Genomic DNA, 19,853 nt, shown 5'->3' on the forward strand with positions numbered 1-19,853 from the left:
TACATGTAACTGGGAGAAAATGTTACTAATTTTTTTTAAAAAAGAGAAAACATCTAACCATCTTTTTCCTAGAGATTTTCTGTCCATCTTATTCAATATGAGAAAATTTCTTCATTTCCAACTTCTACAGGTAACTCACAAAGACCAAATATCTGTTTCTTTTTTTATTCTACCCAAGAGGAACAACACATCTGTACTTACTGTTTAGAAGCAGAATATCTAGAAACATACCCTTCTCAAACAGGAGAGAAGTTAACCATCCTTCAGGGATATGTCTTGTGGTTTAGTCCATGGGCTGCACTTCTGTACTCTCATCCTACCAGTCATGGTTTGGGCTGCTATTTGACAATGATTCAATGGAATAAGTTTTGGATTTCCTTTATTTTGCTTCTATTTTTCTTTCTTGATTCTCAGTGTGAAAGAAAATTGAAGAAGAGAGGATGCTTCCCTCCAGAGAAGGCTATTGAGCTTCTGACTGTCTATGCCTGGGAGCAAGGTAGTGGCATGGAGGATTTTGACACAGCTGAAGGGTTCCTGACAGTCCTGAAATTAATTATGCAGTTCCAAGAGCTCTGTCTCTACTGGACAGTCAACTATGATTTTCAGAATAAAATCATCAGGAAGTTACTAATGACTCAACTCAAGAAAACCAGGTACCCATTTCAAACAAGTACATTTCTCTTTCCTGATCTGTAAACTCAATGTCAGTGACTCAACCCCACAAGATTTTTGAGATGAAGACACCCCATGCAAGGCTGAAATTACAAAAATAGAAGTGGTCCAAATAGGGAGAAGTCAATATCACCTCATAAATGAAGAATGCAAGAATATTGGGTTTGAACTGTAAAATTGTTAGAACCTTAAATATATAGTTAAAAAGGCCAGCAGAAAAATATAGATTAGATACGAAGTTTTATTCTCTGAAATTTATCAAACAAACCTATAGGTAATGGAGACCATCCCATGATGTTCACAAGGAAACTGAGGGAACCACGGGTATATTTATCCAAAAATAAAGAATAGGGAAAAAACATTAACCAACCTTAGTGACCTAAACATAGGAGTTGCACAATAGTTGCAGCTAGGTGTTGCAGTGGATAAAGCACTGGCCCTGGAGTCAGGAGTACCTGGGTTCAAGTCCGGTCTCAGACATTTAATAATTACCTAGCCGTGTGGCCTTAGGCAAGCCACTTAACCCCATTTTCCTTGCAAAAACCTAAGAAAAAAAAACAATATCCCTATCCAAGATGACTCCACAAAGACTGTCTTTGTATCTTTTCCTGAATTCTTCTTGTCTCTTCCTGGAAGGATGGTCTCCTTGCATCCTGACCACTGTTCTATGAGGCTTGTAGTTAACACAGAGAGAGACTTCATTTCTAAGTAATGAGGCAAGGTGACCTGACACAAAGCTAATATTCTCTAAAGGGCATCTTGTCTTTGAATTAATCTTCCATCACAATAGAGTTGTGAGAAATTATATTGTTTTCACAGTATGCCCCATTTTGATCACAGCTATAGATCAACTAAAGAGGAGTAGACCTAGGGTAGCTAAGAGAATGGGCAGGCAACAAACATGAAGTCAGTCTAAAAAGGGAAGGCGCAAGGATAGATGATGTATTTACAGAATCAAGGGGAAGATAGCAGAGAAAAAGAAAAGAAAAAGGGGGTGTAGTCCCCTTGGAGTAAATAAAATAAAAGGGAAGAAAATAAGCAACAACATAAATTTCTCCTTTTTCTTCTTTCTTCTGGAGCCCTCTTTGATTCAGGTTCTGTGGCTTTAGATGTTGGTTCAGAAACTACTTTAGTTCAGGTCACTGATCTTCCTTAGTTTTAGGAAATAAATCTAGAACTTCTTAGATTTTTGACAATTTGCATTCAGTTACAAAGAGAAATCATACTAGTTTGATTTTGGCATTATCTTATTCCTTTTAAATCATTTATACCCCCATTTGGAGGATTCAATTTCCCACTAAACAAAAAACCCATAAAAATGAGGAATTCTTTAATATGAACTAAATCAATTTTGAGTGTGTAGCATGTACATTTGCTAATCACTTTAGAACAGAGAGAATCCAAGTGACTTTACAGATAAAAACAGTTTTAATGTTTTGCTAATACATAAAATGAATCAAAAATCCTTAACTGAATAATGCATTTTATTCTTTAAAATATTTCAAAGTAGACTACAGCAACGTGTGACGGACATCAGATGCCAAGGCTATATGTTAACCTAGCTAGTTATTAGAATTTAGATAAATATAGCCCAAATGAATTAAATTTCTAGACTAATTTTAATATTATCACTTGACTTGATTAGAGCAATTTACCATAAAGACTAGCGACATCAGAAAAGGAAAATTCTTATTTTTATTTGGATGTCCATTTCCAGGCAGAGGTCATGTGAGTAGCCAACTGCCTTAAGACAGATTTTAAATCTGCCAGATGAGACATTTTCCTAATGTCACATTTGGGGAACTGAGTCAAAAAAGTTCAATCTCAGAACTTGTTTGAAAATCAGTCTTTCAAATCATATCCCAATGAAACTGTTACCTGCATTATCCAAGTCCTATTAGGTTTTTGTCTTCTAAAGGCTATGACCCCCAGCATTTCTTTGAGACTTGAATTTCAGACCCAGGATAGAAGGCCAATTTTCAGTGCCATGAAATCTTTAATACCAATTTCCTATAATAAAACAGTTTTAGCTCTAAATTTTATAGCCTAAAGGATCAGAAAGGTGCCACGGTGATTATATTGTTGCTATAACAGTAAGGAAAAACATCACAGCAAAATCACAAAATTTAATCCTTTTGCATAGGTGATGTTACAACAAAAGATTTGAAATGTAGAAATGCAATAATCTCAAACTGCATATTGAAAAAAATTATAAAAACAATTTCTCTACTAATATGCCCACTTACTATCCAATTCAAATAAAACATAACCAACACATGAATGCTTCCAGAATCCTTTTAAGACAACATCTTTAGTTAATTCTTTTCTTTTTTAGTTTTTTTTTTTTTTTTGCAAGGCAAATGGGGTTAAGTAGCTTACCCAAGGCCACACGGCTAGGTAATTATTAAGTGTCTGAGGCCAGTTTTCAACTCAGGTCCTCCTGACTCCAGGGCCGGTGCTCTATCCACTGTGTCACCTAGCCTCCCCTATCTTTAGTTAATTCTTAACAATTTGCATATGTTTCTACAGATATTCTGAATTTCAGATGTAACAAACAACATACCCAATGGTAATATCTAAATATCACTGCAGCAATGGAGAGAGAAAAAATGAGTAATAATTTTTTTTTAAAATATAGCAACCCCAACTTATATAAAACAGATTGAAAACATTATCTATAATAATGTTTGATTATCACAGAATTACCACTACCATATTTTAAAATACAAAGCTACTGTTCCAAATTATACCAAAAATCATACTAAATTTTATAACAATCCCCCCTTTTCTGTCAAATGAGGCACATACCTTATATTAAATATATATATTTTATATAATGAAACTTTATATTTCTTCAGAGGGCAGGAAACAAAGCTCTTTTAAATATTTCTCAACTGACCTGGGGGGTCACTCATTTCCACTATTTGATAGAAGATGATTATAAATATCTATATTTTATTCACCAGGACATATTCATTAAAACATTTTTGTTTCATAAGTTTATTCATTCCCACCCAAATATACTTACCAGTTTTAAAAAGAAAATGAGATTCTTCAGGAATTTAAACATGATAATTTTAAAATACCAAATATAACTCTTATTTATGCCATGGAATGGCAACAGATTTAGATCAAATCAGCAAAACCTCTTCTATTTGCATTTATTATAGTAGCTTCAAATGCTTTAATATTAACCCAATAGCTAATTATTTCACTAATAGTAACTTGAAATGTAGAAACTTTTCTGACAGCTATAAGCAATATTACCACATTATTGTAATCATTTAAACGACAGATTTGGAGATTTAGTAGATCTTATACAAATCATATAAAATCATACGAAAACTTAACAAAATATTGTTTTCTGAGTTATTATTTTTCAAAAGAAACAATAAATTTTCCTGATGTTAAAAAGAACAATACATTATGAACTTTTAAAGTGACAGACGTTTCTCTTATTTTGTCTTAAAGCAAAAATAAGTCTTAAAATTGGAATTTATCAAAACCAAATTGGTATAAAAAATTAATTTTTAACTATTCCCCAAAATTCTTCTAAGGACCACTTTCCTTGAGACAAAAGATCTTTCCAAACAGAAAGATCTTCTTTAATATAGAGGGTAGACGCACAATGAAAACATTCACCCACTATATTTCTCTTTATCTTAACATTATCACTAGCAATAATTCTTCAGTAAATCTTTAAATTAACCAGTATTACTTAATATTAGAACATTTGGGAGCAGCTAGGTGGCGCAGTGGATAGAGCACCGGCCCTGAAATCAGGAGGACCTGAGTTCAAATGCAATCTCAGACACATAATAATTACCTAGCTGCATGACCCTGGGCAAGTCATTTAACCCCACTGCCTTGTGAAAAAAAATAGAACATTTAGGAATATTACAATATATCATGGTTACAATTATGCACTTTTAAACTTAAAATCTTTTCAAGTTAATTATATATGTATATACACATATATACATATATATATGTTATAATGCAGAGAAAATCAGCCCATATATGGTTAGCTAATTTGAAAGGTGATCATATAGCTATAATACATTTCTTAATTTATGTACTCCTATTGCTTTTTTTTCCTTCAGAACTAAATTTTGGATTAAATCAAACCAAATCTGTCCTTATAGGTCCTTAATCCCTGGATACATATATTAAATTTCAGTTTTTCCCTTACAAAACAAAACAACTTTCCTTTCTGCAACTGAAAAACAATTAATATCAGAATAGGATTTTCAGCTTTATATCCTGAGAACTCACCAAAACAGTTCTATGTCATGATGCTAGGATGCAATCCTAAACCACTTCAAATCTTGGCTCTATATCCTCAGAAAGGTTTCATTACATATACATGGTATTAATCATTATATATACATACATTTACATATATACATATATATCATATATATGTAATATATGTATTACATATAAATACACTAATTTATGTGTATAATAATAAATACATATATGTACTTTGCTTATACATGTGCACACACATCATATTTGTATAGAATTCTCAATAGAATAAAGACTGTGTGCTGAGATTTTAGGGCATCTACTATAGGGATAACCCCAAGAAAAGCCCAGGGACCTCTGCTCAATTCTCAGAGCTAGTAGAAACCAGAGAAGAGCTTCTGGAGGGAAGTCACACACAGACTCTAATTTAAATTATAATTATTATTATTATTTAATCATACTAATTAAGACCAGTCAGAAAATAATTTCAGGTTCAATTATAATTCTCTTTAGATAACTCATATATCAAGATTTCAAATAGCCAATCAGTAACTAAATATTTAAACTTATCTATCTCACTAAATTTGTCTTTAGTATAACTCAAATATCCTTTTTATTAAACCCTTTAAACTGTTCACAACCCAGCAACAAAACATTTTAGAGGAATAAAATATTTCTTTTAAAATTTAAAATGCAGATTTTAAATATGTATTTGTTTCATATATAATTTACATCTACAATGTCTTTTGAATCAACAGAATATTTTACCCAAGTAATCTTTAATTGGTCATTTAAATACCCAATTAAACCAATTTTTAAAAAAAACCTTTCCATTTAGAGCAACAGCTAGTCTGTGTTATCTTTATAGATTCAGAGAGAGGCAGAGTTGAGAAAACCTCCAATGTGACTGAGATGAGAGAGAGAGAGAGAGAGATGAGAAAAATAAGAAAGGGAAAGCTACACAGCCAGATTATTAGAGCAAAGCTTAAGAAGTGAATGAACTAGTTTTACATAGAAAAAGCAAAACTATCCATATAAACTGCTGTCTTTCTTATGTAAAACCAAAAAAAATGTATTGACTACTGACATGAACAAGAATGGAAAAATAGGCATTGCTTAGAATAACTGCAGTGAACAAAATATCCCAACCAAGAAGGTTACAAGGGGCATTAGGAACTAGAAGGAAAATATGCTGGAAATAGTCTTCCCCAAGAGTAATAGCAAGAGGGGAAATGTTAAAAACTCACACAGGCATGTTGATCACCCCTCTTTACTAATATTCTTTCTGAATGCTGAGGAAGAGGAAAGGGCATTTTACCAGGATCCAGACCTGATAGGGTAGCCCCAATATCTACCAGAATAGAAATAGGGTAGCTCTGTATTACCATGGGCACTTGGCCTAGTTGTGAGATAGGTAGAGATGCACCAAATAGAGACTGGATCCTGAAAGTCTACCTTGGAGCACCCCTAAGGCTGTGGGGAAATTAATTCCTGTTTTTTGTTTCTATTTCAAAAGTTTGCACTGTTTCTTTCAATAGCCTGGTTTCTTGCAATAATGACAAACTCTTGCTCCTTCATTCTAGTAACAGGTGGATTTTGGGTAGGAGCTGTTCACTACTTAAGCTGCATAGTGTACACCTTATCTTTCTTTACCCTCAACTCCTTTCTCTCTAGAAGTCCTCCTCTAACTGAGCTGCTAAGGTCTGTGCTTGCTGATCAGCTAGTTTAGCTGTGAACTGGGGATGCAAATTTTGACATTCCAACTGGGTAATTTTAATATTCCATGGCAGAGAAAAAAATACTTTCAGCTTGACTATTAATAACATTTTTGATTTTTGAAAAATCCAATGGTCAGGGAAAAGCAAGTGAGATAGCCTCTATGAAAGCATCCCTTAGAGCTCTTGTGTCCCTTTAGTACATTTGGTGATCTGTACAAGTTACCCAATCAGTCTTCTGAAATTCACCAAAAAATGACTTTCAACTTAGCCTTTCTGAAACAATTCTTAGCTTTTCTTACTAAAGTTATGGCTAACTGGCAAATGTCTGGGATCTGCAGATTTTAAAAAAAGATTTAAAAAATCTTTTTAAAAAGATTTTATTTATATTGAGTTTTACAATTTTTCCCCACCCCCCACAGAAGGCAATTTGCCAGTCTTTACATTGTCTCCACGGTATACATTGATCCAAATTGAATGTGATGAGAGAGAAATCATATCCTTAAGGAAGAAGCATATAGTATAAGAAATAGCAAGATCAGACAATAAGATATCAGTTTTTTTTCCCTAAATTTTTTTTGCAAGGCAAATGGGGTTAAATGGCTTGCCCAAGGCCACACAGCTAGGTAATTATTAAGTATCTGAGGCTGGATTTGAACTCAGGTACTCCTGACTCCAGGGTCAGTGCTCTACCCACTGAGCAACCCATTTACCCCAATTTTACTAAATTAAAGGTAAGAGTCCTTGGTTTATCATCAAACTCCACAATGCTTTCTCTGGATACAGATGGCATTCTCCATCACAGACAGCCCTAAATTGTCCCTGACTGTTGCACTGATGGAATGAGCAAGTACATCAAGGTTGATCATCACTCCCATGTTACTTTTAGGGTGTACAGTGTTTTTCTGGTTCTTCTTATCTCACTCAGCATCAGTTCATGCATATCCCTCCAGGCTTCCCTGAATTCCCATCCCACCTAGTTTCCAATAGAACAATAGTGTTCCATAACATACATATACCACAGTTTGCTAAGCCATTCCCCAATTGAGGGACATTTATTGGATTTCCAATTCTATGCTATGAATACTTTTGTACAAGTGATATTTTTACCCTTTTTCATCATCTTTTTCAGGGTATAGACCCAGTAGTGGTATTTCAGGATCAAAGGGTATACAGATTCTTATTGCCCTTTGGGCGTAGTTCCAGACTGCTCTCCAGAAAGGTTGGATGAGTTCACAACTCCACTAACAATGTGCTAGTGTCCCAGATTTCCCACATCCCTCCAACAATCATCATTGTCCTTTCTGATCATATTGGTCAATCTGAGAGGTGTGAGGTGATATCGCAGAGATGCTTTAATTTTCATTTCTCTAATAAGTAATGATTTAGAGCAATTTTTCATATAACTAAGGACCACTTTGATTTCCTTATCTGTAAATTGCCTTTGCATATTCCTTTGACTATTTGTCAATTGGAGAATAGCTTCTCTTAAAAAAATTTAAGTCAGTTCTCTGTATATTTTAGTAATGAGTCTCTTGTCAGAAATACTAGTTGTAAAGATTGTTTCTCAATTTACTACATTTCCTTTAATCTTGATTACAGTGGTTTTGTCTGTGTAAAAACTTACATTTAATGTAATCAAAATCATCTAGTTTACTTTTAGTGATGTTCTCCATCTCTGATCCTTGGTCATAAACTGCTTTCCTTTCCATAACTCTGACAGGTAAACTACTCCTTGATCTTCTAGTTTGCTTACAATATTGTTTTTTATGTCTAAATTCTGTATCCATTTTGATCTTATCTTGGTATAGGGTATGAGGTGCTGGTCTAATCCAAATTTCTGCCATACTAACTTACAATTTTCCCAGCAGTTTTTATCAAAGAGAGAGTTTTTATCCCAATAGCTGGACTCTTTGGGTTTATCAAATAGCAGATTACTATAATCGTTTCCTGCTATTGTACCTAGTCATATTCCACTGGTCCATCACTCTATTTCTTAGCCAATACCAGACAGTTTTGATAACTGATGCTTTATAATATAATTTTAGATCTGGTAAGACTAAGCCCCCTTCTTTTGCACTTTTTTCATTAAAATTCTTGGAATTTCCAGAAATTCTTGACTTTTTATTTCTCCATATGAATTTACTTACAACTTTTTCTAACTCATTAAAATAATTTTTTGGAAATTTGATTGGTAGGGCACTAAACAGGTAGTTTAGTTTTGGTAGAATTGTCATTTTTATTATATTAGCTCGACCTATCCATGAGCAGTTGATGTTTGCCCAGTTACTTAAATTTGATTTTATTTGTGTGAGAAGTGTTTTGTAATTGTTTTCAAAAAGTTTCTGAGTCTGCCTTGGCAAATAGACTCCCAGGTATTTTATATTGTCTGAGGTTACTTTGAATGGGATTTTTCTTTCAAGCTCTTCCTGCTGTATCTTGCTAGTCATATATATGAAAAAGTAGAGGATTTATGATGATTTATTTTATATCCTGTAACTTTTCTAAAGTTGCTAATTGTTTCCAGTAGTTTTTTGGAGGATTTCTTGAGATTCTCTAGGTATAACATCATGTCATCTGCAAAGAGTGAGAGTTTTGTCTCTTCCTTCCCAATTCTAATTCCTTCAATTTCTTTTTCTTCTCTTACTGCTGAAGCTAACATTTCTAACACAATATTGAATAGTTGTGGTGATAATGGGCATCCTTGTTTCACCCCTGATCTTATTGAGAATGCCTCTAGCCTCTCCCCATTGAATATAATGCTTGTTGCTGGTTACAGATAGATACTGCTTATTATTCTAAGGAACAGTCCATTTATTCCTATACTCTCTAGTGTTTTTAGTAGGAATGGATGCTGTATTTTGTCAAAAGCTTTTTCAGCATCTATTGACAATCATATAATTTCTGATAGGTTTGTTGTTGATGTAATTAATTATACTAAGTTTTCCTAATATTGAACCAACCCTGCATTCCTGGGATAAATCCAACTTGGTCATAATGTATTATCCTAGTGATAACTTGTTGTCATTTTGCTAAGATTTTATTTAAGATTTTTTTGTATCTATATTCATCAGGAAGATAGGTCTATAATTTTCTTTCTCTGTTTTAACTCTTCTTGCTTTAGGTATCAGCACCATATTGGTGTCTTAGAAAGAGTTAGGCAGAGTGCCATCTTCCCCTATTTTTCCAAAGTGTTTATATAGAATTGAAACCAATTATTCTTTAAATGTTTGGTAGAATTCACTTGTGAATCCATCAGACCCTGGAGATTTTTTCTTAGGGAGTTCAGTGATGGCTTGTTGAATTTCTTTTTTCTGAGATAGGGTTGTTTAGGTATTTAATCTCCTCTTCATTTAACCTGGGCAACTTCTATTTTTTGTAAATATTCATCCATTTCACTTAGATTGTCAAATTTATTGGCATAGAGTTGGGCAAAATAATTCCGAATTATTACTTTAATTTCCTCTTCATTGGTGGTGAGTTCAACTTTTTCATTTATGATACTAGCAATTTGGTTTTCTTCTTTCTTTTTTTTTAATTAAATTGACCAGAGGTTTATCAATTTTATTGGTTTTTTCATAAAACCAACTCTTGATTTTATTTATTAATTCAACAGGTTTTTTGCTTTCAATTTTATTAATTTTTCCTTTAGAATCTTTAATTTAGTATTTAATTGAGGGTTTTCAATTTGTTCTTTAATTTTTAGTTGCATATTTAGTTCATTGATTTCCTCTTTCTCTAATGTACTCATGTAAACATTTAAAGATATAATATGTCCCCTGACAGCTGCTCTGAGTGAATCCCATAGGTTTGGATATGTTGTTTCATTATTGCCATTATCTAGGATAAAATAGTTAATTCCTTCTATAATTTGTTGTTTGATCCACTTAAAAATGAGGTTATTTGCTTTCCAATTAGTTCTGGGTCTATATCTCCCTGGCCCACTATTGCAAATGATTTTATTGCATTATGATCTGAGAAAGGTGTATTCACTATTTCTGCCTTTCTGCAACTGATCATTAGGTTTTTATGCCCTAGTACATGCTCAATTTTTGTGTAAGTGCCATGTACTGCAGAAAAAAAGGTATATTCCTTTCTATCCCCATTCACTTTCCTCCATAATTCTATCATATCTAGGTTTTCTAACAATCTATTTACCTCCTTAATTTCTTTCTTGTTTATTTTATGAATTAATTTATCTAGATCTGAGAGCAGGAGGTTGAGGTCTCCCACTAGTAGTTTTGCTGTCTATGTCTTCCTGTAGTTCTTTCAGCTTCTCCTCTAAGAATCTGGATGCTATTGGGTACATACATATTCAGTATTGTAATCACTTTATTGTCTATGGTACCTTTTAGAAAGATATAGTTTCCCTTCCTCATCTCTTTTAACGCTGTCTATTTTTGTAACTGCTTTGTTTGAGATAAGGATTGCTACCCTGCTTTTTTCACTTCAGTTGAAGTAAAATATATTTTGCTCCAACCTTTTAACCTTTTCTCCGTATGTATCTTTCTGCTTCAAATAAGTTTCTTGTAAGCAGCATATTGTAGAATTCTGGTTTTTAATTCAGACTGCTATTCACCTATATTTTAAGGGAGAGTTCATCCCATTCACATTCAAAGTTATAATTACTAACTCTTTATTGCCCTCCATGCTATCTTCCCTCTGTTTTTATTTTTCCCTTTTTCCCCTTTATCCATATTTCCCAGTATTTTGTTTCTTAATACTGCCCCCTTCAATGAGTTTGCCCTCCTATATCCACCCCCTCCCCTTTCTTTCCCCTTTCCCTTTTTCCCTTTTCCCTTCCCTTCCTTCTGTTAGTTCCCCCTTTTCTCCCCCTCCCTGTCTCCATCCCTCCTCCCCTTTTCCCCTTTCCCCCCTTTTAATACTTGAAAGATAAGATTTTTTTTTAGTTAACTGAGCATATGTTTGTGTAAGTTAACTTTAAGCCAAGTCTGAGAGGAAGATTCAGGTGTTTTTCATCTCCATCCTTCTTCCCTTCTATTACAATATGTCTTTTGTACCTCTTAATGTAATGAGATTTACCCCCATTCAATCCCCTCCCTCCTCCTATCTCCTTTCTGTCCCCCTTTTTAAGAAGGAAGTATTTTAAATCATTCTATCTGAGTCATAGAAAATCTTGAGTATCCATCACTTCTGGCTAAGTATATTCTCTCTAATAGAGTTGCAATTCTTGAGAGTTATTAGAGTCTTTCTCCCAAGCAAGGATATAGCCAGTTTTATCTCATTGGGTAGCAGTCTCATGGATAAGACATGAGTGTCCGTCACTTCTGGCTAAGTATATTCTCTCTGATAGAGTTACAATTCTCAAGAGTTATGAGAATCTCTTTCCCATGCTGGGATATAGCCAGTTTCATCGTATTGGATAGCAGTTTTTTCCTTTACCCCCCCCCCCCTCTTTTTAACCTTTTCATATGTCTCTTGAGCCTCCTGTTTGATGTTCAAATTTTCTATTTAGCTCTGGTTTTTTCATCAGAAATTGTTGGAAGTCTTCCATTTTGTTAAATGTCCATCTTTTCCCCTGAAAGAGAAGACTCAGATTTGCCAGATAGTGGATTTTTGACTGCATTTCAAGTTCCCTTGCACTTTGGAATATCTTGTTCCAGGTCCTTCGATCCCTTAATGTTGATGCAGCCAGATCCTGCATAATCCTTTCTGTGGCTCCTTGGTATTTAAATTGTATCTTTCTGGCTGCTTGCAGGATTTTCTCTTTTATCTGATAGTTCTGGAATTTGGTCACAACATTCCTTGGTGTTTTCATTTTAGGATCTCTTTCCAGAGGGATCAATGTATTCTTTCAATAATTATTTTTCTCTTTGGTTCCATGATATCAGGGAAATTTTCCATCACTAAATCCTGTAATATTAAGTCTAGGCTTTTTTTCACTTCAGTGTTTTCAGGAAGACCTATAATTCTCAGGTTGTCCCTTCTCAATGTATTCTTAAGGTCAGTGATTTTGCTGATGAGGTATTTTATGTTTTCTTCTATTTTTTTCTAATTTTTGGTTTTGTTTAACAGGCTCTTGCTGTCTCATGAAGTCATTAGTTTCCACAGTAGACTTCATTCTTTTTTTATGTTTGTTTTGCAAGGCAAATGGGGTTAAGTGGCTTTCCCAAGGCCACACAGCTAGGTCATTATTAAGTGTCTGAGACCAGATTTGAACCCAGGTACTCCTGACTCCAGGGCCGGTGCTTTATCCACTATGCCACCTAGCCACCCCTCCATTCTTGGTTTTTAGAGAAGAATTTTCTTCATTTACCTTTTGCAACTCCTTTTCCAATTGGTCAATTCTAATTTTGAAAGAGTTTTCCATTTGACCAATTGAGGTTTTGAGAGAATTATTTTCTTTTTGTATTTGTCCAATTGTATTTTCCAGTGATTTGTTTTCTTGTTGCAAGGTGTTAATCTTCTCTTGGGTTTCTTTTCCCAAATTTTCCAATTGATTTTTAAACTCCTTCTTTATTCCTTCAAGGAGATCTTTCTGTGCTGGAGACCAGATCATATTTTCCTCAGAAGTTCTAGGTATTTGTGATTTAGGGTCTTTTCCTTGCAAGAATTTTTTTCATGGACCCTCCTTTATGCTGGCCTTTCTTGTGTCGGGGAGGGGCTGGTTCACAGAACTTGGGTGTTGGGATCCCTAGAGGCTTTACTCACTGAGTGTGATATCTTCAGCTGGCAAGTAAGGGATGCTAGATTTGCTCACTAAATGCAATATCTCCAGCTGGCCAGTAGGGGATGCTGGTTGCTTTCTCTGGAGTGTCTGTAACCTTGATTGAGGCCCTCTCCCTTGGCCTAGAGGGAATGATTGAAGCTGTTAAATACTTTTGTCTTCAATCAATGGTGGGCTATACTTTGGGGTGAGGTGATCACCCTCCCTATTGTCAGCTGCTCATCCTCCTGTGCCTGTGGCAGAACTAGTCTGTAGTTGTGTTTGTTCTGGGAAGAGGCTTCAACTGAAATGGAGGAGTGGACTCTTGAGTTCCTCCCAACCAGAGGAGTCCAGGGATCGATGTCTGCAGCTCTCCCACACCAGAACTCTCCCTCTAGCCCTGCCAGCAACCACCAATGCCTCTACCCACTAGTTGACCCAAGCCCCCACGGTTGACCAGGCTTTAGCCCCACTGCTGATCAAATGGGTCAGTTCTCAGGCCCTCAGGCTCCCAGGCTCCAGCCCCCACCCCCCCATTAATTAGGCTAATCTGTGGCTAATCCAAGCTCCCAGTCTCTCACCAGTCCAATGCTCCTGGCAGAGTCTACCCTCTGCACTCTGGCTCACCCATGATTACAGAAGACAAATCCTGAAATAAATTTTCTTCTCCTGGCTTTTCTTTTGGGCTTTGTTGATTGGATTTCTGTTAAGAGGTTTGTTTCATATTATTTATGAAGTAAGATCAGGAGACTTTAGAAATGTGCCTGTCTTCTTTCCACCATCTTGGCCCGAACCAGAATAACTTTAAATTGATCCCTAAAGCTATTGGATCTTGATGCAGGGTCAGGGAAATTTTTTATCAAAGTCTGTAATTCACTTCTGAGTTGAATTAATACTATGGACAGTATAAAGTTTAATATCAGATGTAACCTATCCTTTTCCATCTGAATTTGGAATGGTCTGAGGACAAGGTCTATGAATTACTTCAAAAGGAAATATCCCAATGGGGTCTGGATTTGGAATTTTATTTGGAGATAGACTAACCTCATTAGAAACAGGATCTCTTGAGCAAGAGAAGAAGAAGGAGGTTGAATGGAAGAATAGAAAGACAGGACAATTGAGTAAAAAAGGAGAGTAGAAAGAGAAGGTGGATAGATATGACTGGGAGGAAATAGGCTAAGAAGAGATACTGGAGGAAGACTGACCAGAAGAATAAACAGGAATATAGGGAGGAGATGAGATGGGAACATAAGAAGAAGAAACTGGGGAATACAGAGGAGGTAGAATATTAGAAAAAGGAGATGAGAATGTAGAGGAAGGAGAAGACCTGGAAGGGCAAAGAGGAGAAGTAACGGAGGGTTTAATATTGGAAGATAAGAAGGAGATGAAATTGAAGAGAAAGGGAAGAAATTGAAAAATAATAAGAGGTAATAGAAGGATTAATATTGGGGAGATAAGAAGATGAAACAAAAGAGGAAGGGAAAGAAAATGGAGAACAAAGAGAAGAGAATACTACAAAATAGAAGGGGAGAACAGGGAGGATTAGAACTAGGAGGAGGGGGAAATGAGAGTAAGGAAAATGAGAAGAACAAAGAAGAGAAAAAAGAATGAGAGAGAGAGGAGAAGAAATAAGAATGATAAGTGAGAATGACTCAGGCAGGGAGAAGAAAGAGAGGTAGAGGTTTCCTTAGAACTAGGGATGCTAGGATAGGGGGGAGCAGATAACAATAGGGTTTTACTTGGATTTAGATTGTGACCCACATTTATAAATAGGATGAATCCCCCCAAACAAGAGTCTTTAGGAGGTAAAGAGGGCAGTGAATAAGGAAGGAGGAACAGAAGCTGAAAAAGGAAGACAAGCTGGAACTTTTGGAGAGTGGAAAAGAGTAAGTTTTGAAGACTCCAGTGATTCTATAGGGGAAGGGGCTGAAGTTGAATCTGGAGGAGTAAGATAAACAGAAACAAGTGAGAGGTTTAGAGAAGGGCTACCTTCTCAGGGGGGAGGAACTGAAGAAAAAAATTAAACTAAAATCTCTTTATGACCCTTAAGTGAAGAAATTTCAGCCTCGTGCCTTCTTTGTAGCATCTAATGAAACCAGTGATAGAAACAGTCCCATTCCTTATTAGAAGTCTTATTATTTTTTTAAAATTAATTTTGTTTTACTATAGTTCAATGTATCTCTTTCAAAAGAGTCCCATCCAACATAATTTTGGATCATCCCTTGTTAGTTCACACCAATGCTGACAAAATGCATGGTCATTAGAGTCAGAATGCTAAGTCATTGAGAAAGTAATTGTCCTTTCTACTGGGTCTCTAATCCTAGATTTGTCCCCAGGCCAGATACAACAAACAAATAAGCTACAATAACTACACACAATAACACACTAAACCAAAAAAACAAACTATAGACACTGGACATATGACAGGGATGTAATAGAAGCCTTGCACTTCAACAAAAAAAATGCCACATTAGGGGAAATATAGGGGGAAGTCCTCAGCACTCACCCACATGCTTAAAACTAAAGCAATTCTCACCAACCTGTGAGAATTCCCAAAACTAGTGGTAACCTCCCAGAGAAATTCCAACTTTAAAGAAACCACAGTTCAAAATAGAGTATTTGAGTTTGAAAAGTAAAAAACCTTACCTTCATACAAGACCACCTCAAAAATCTGTCCTGGTTCTCTAGGGATCCTTTCTTGTAGTGTTATCATAGGGAAAAGTCTGTTTCCTTTCAAATCATGTGTCCATATCTGAGTCACAGCACAAAAAAAAAACTGTGAACCCTAAAATTATAAGAACCTTAAAAAGAAAAGAAAAGAAAAATATAGATAAGACATGAAGTTTTATTCTCTAGGATTTGCCAGACAACTCTATAGGTAGTGGAGACAATCCCAAAATAATCATAAAGATCACATAGATATATTTATCCAAAATATAAAGAATACAGAAAAATCATTAACCATCCTTAGTGATCTAAACATAGAAGCTGCACAATATCGCTACCCAAGATGGTTCCACAAAGACAATCATCTTTACATCTCTTCCTGAATTCTCTTCTTGTCTCTTCCTGGGAGGATGGGTTCCTTGCATCTTTACCATTGTCCTTCTGGGTTTGTATTTAACACAGAGAGAGAGACAATTTCTAACTAGTAAGGCAAGGTGATTTGATACAAGCCTAATATTCTCTAAAGGGCATCTTGTCTATGAATTAATCTTCTATCATAATACTAGCTATGAGAAATTATTATTGCTTTCACATGGGTTATATAGAATAATGACAGCATGCTGATGAACAGAGGAGGTAGACAAGAAAAAGAGGATCCTAGATATTCTCTGGGGATCTCTCCAGGCCAGAAATAATCCAAAGTTTAGGAGGAGACCTAAGGGCCTCAGATCACAAGGAGGAAAGTTGAATATATCTTCTAAGACCCAATATTTTCATAGACCTACAGTATCTTTCAGATTAGCCTCTCTAACCCACAGTTCTACTCCCTCCCAATATGAGTAAAAGAAAATAGAGAAGAGCAAGATGAGAATTAAGAGGAGAAAAGGCAGTGAAAGAGATGAAGGGGAAATGGTTTCCCACTCCCACATCATGAACTTTTTATCAAAAAAATAAGTATAGTTTATTTCTATTTTAAATTTTTATTAATTTATTAATAATATTAATAATTTATTGTTATAAATATTAAATTTTATTATTAATTATATTAATATTATTTAATTAATTTTTAGTTTTAGATATCTATTAATGTCTTTTTCTAGAAATATGTAGTCTTATCTTACCTTCAAATGCTTCCAACCCCCCCCCCCACCTTTTTTTTGGTCTAAGGCATCCCTGTCCTTCCAGGGTCTCAGGGTAATCATCTCAACATTATCATGAACTCCTCACTTTCCCTTACAACAGACATCCAATCCATTGCCAAGTCTCTTGATATTTCTATTTCTACAACATCTCTCACATTCAGTTACTCTTCTCTCCTTGCACAGCCACCACCTTAATCCATATTGACTCTCACATAAATTATTGCAAGAACCTCCCAATCAGTCTCCCTGACAGTGAGTTTTTTTTTCTATTCCAGTCCATCCTCCATACTGGATTGATTTGTCTGGGGTTCAGATTGAATATTAAACTTCAGTGGCTTCCTATTGCCCCTACTATTAAATAGAAATTCCTCTGTGTAGTTCTCATAGAACTTCCCAACAGGAAAGCGTTCTGGCCTCCATGAAAATCTTGCCTCTCCCATAATCTGGTGTCCAGCCAAACTGGTCTTCCCTCTGTTCTTCACATATAACACTTCAATCTCCCACCTTTGCTTTTACACTGGTCATCCCCTAGGAGTGATGGGCAATTCCTCCTAATGTCCACCACAAAAAATACCTTTCTTCCTTCAATATATAGCTTAACCATCACTCTCTAAAGGGGAGTCTTTTATGATGTCTCCAGCTGCTGGCACCCTTCCTCTGGAATAATCTTTCATTTAGCTACTTTGGATTTTTTGCATGTCAGTCACTGAGAAGCATTTATCATATGCCCACTACATAGCTGGCACTGATGTAGGCAGAGAGAAAACAAATCCCAGTAAAAAAACAATCCCTGCCCTCAGAGAAAGGCACTGGAGATGGGGGGGGGGAGAGAAAAACAGAGAGAAAGAGAGAAAGAAAAGAGACAGAAAAGGTAGGGAGAGAGAGAGAGAAGGATGGAAGAAGAGAGGAGAGAGAAATAGAAAGAGAGACAGAAATAATGAAGAAGAAAAAGAAATGAGGGAGAGAGACTAAGAGAGATAGATAAGTGGGAGAGAGAAAAGCACACAGACACACACACACACACACACACACAGAGACAGAGAGAGGGAAATATAGTGGTGAAGAGGAAGGGAGAAATAGGGAGAAGAAAAGGGAGAAAAAAAGGGTGAGATAGGTGAGGGGAGAGAGAGAGAGAGAGAGAGAGAGAGAGAGAGAGAGAGAGAGAGAGAGAGAGAGAGAGAGAGAACAAGACATATGAGAAAATCTAGACTGCTACAGAAGTAAGACATAGTTGACCTAGAGATTCTGGGAAGAACTGGTAACTAGATCCTGCAGTGAATAGGACCCTGGCCCTGGAGTCAAGATGACATGGATTCAAACCCAGCCTCAGTCACGGGACATTTTTCTAGCTGTGTGACCTAGGACAAATCACTTAACCCCAATTGCCTCACCTCCAGGGCCATCTCCAGTCTTCCCAATCCATATCTGGCCACTGGACCTAGATGGCTCTGGAACAGAGGCTGGTGACTTAGCACAGCCCCCCTCACTCAAATCCAATTCATGTGCTTGTCATGGCATCATCTCCCTGATGTCATGATTTTCTTTGAGAATGAAGGAAAAACACCAACAAAGCAACCACAATAACCCAAGTTGAGAATAAGGTCATAGCATCCTGCCGAGTACAGATTCCAGGACAGGAGCAAAGTTTTGGAATGGTAGAAAAAGTCTGGAGTTTAGCCTGGAAAGGAATGATTTGTTTTAATGTCTACTCTGGACATGCTTAGGTGCATCCTCCTTTCCCCTAATTATAATCTAAGCTCCCAAGATTATGGATCATTTCCTTGATTTTATCTGTTTCCTCAACACCCAGCACAGTGGAACTTAAACAGTGATTCATTGTTTGGTCCTCTACTTCTTTTCTGATCTTTCTGACTAGACGACTGCCACCTCCTAATTGCCTTTCTGACTCAATTTTCTTCCAATTCCAATCTAATTCTTGATACAGTTGCCTTCACACAATCATTTTCCTAAAGCAAAAATATCACCATGTCATTTCTACATTCAATAGATTCTAATGCCTGCCCCCCCACTAGCTTTAGAATTAAATACAACCTTTTTTGTTTGGCATTTCAAGTCCTTTACAACCTGACAGACCTATATTTCCAGCCTTATTATATGTTTCTTCTATCCTTCAGGCACGCTATAGTTCATAAAAATTGGCCCTTTTTGTTGTTCTTCATATATATATATATATATATCTTCCCATCTCCAATCTCTGTGACTTTACCCTATCATCCCCCTGCATGGAATGCCACCCCTTCTTGCCTCCACCTCTCAGAATCCCAAGTTTCCTTTAAGATTAAAATCCTTCAAGATTCCACACAAAGCCTTTCCAGTCAATCCTCACTCCTTGCTGTAAGCATCTATCCCCAAATTTACCTTCTCTTTAATTTCCATATATTTTGTTCACACCCATAGATGGAAACACTGTCTTCCCCAATTGATTATAAGGTCCTGGAGGGCAAATATTGTTTCCATCATTTTTCTATCAGTCTACAAGACATAGCATATAGTAGGTGCTTAAAAATGATTGCTGATTTATTAATTTTTTTGACTGTTTAGGCCTTTGATTCTGGATCCAATTGACCCCATTATGGATGTTGGGGATGGAAAGTACACAGACTGGAACCCCTTGGCCCAGGAAGCTAAAATCTGGTCATCTTCTCTCTGCTTCAAGACAGGGAACTTTGATCCTGTAAAGCCATGGCCAGTGCTGGTGAGAACTTCTGCCATGCTGGG

General features: G+C 36.0%; 1 protein-coding gene across 4 annotated transcripts in view; it reads left to right on the forward strand.

Annotated features, from left to right (window-relative positions):
- LOC141501629 (2'-5'-oligoadenylate synthase 2-like) overlaps positions 1-19,853 on the forward strand; it is an 87,500-nt gene that overhangs the window by 42,361 nt on the left and 25,286 nt on the right. For all 4 annotated transcript variants that reach the window (XR_012472280.1, XR_012472281.1, XM_074205793.1 and 1 more), the window contains exons 9-10: positions 415-653; positions 19,677-19,830. Coding sequence is in view for 2 of the 4 variants with exons in the window: in XM_074205793.1 (XP_074061894.1) it covers positions 415-653; positions 19,677-19,830 (393 nt within the window). In the remaining 2 variants the exon portion in view is untranslated. The remainder of the gene's footprint in view (positions 1-414; positions 654-19,676; positions 19,831-19,853) is intronic.

Source organism: Macrotis lagotis, chromosome X, assembly GCF_037893015.1.
Source record: "Macrotis lagotis isolate mMagLag1 chromosome X, bilby.v1.9.chrom.fasta, whole genome shotgun sequence".
Classification (NCBI taxonomy): Eukaryota; Metazoa; Chordata; class Mammalia; order Peramelemorphia; family Peramelidae; genus Macrotis; species Macrotis lagotis.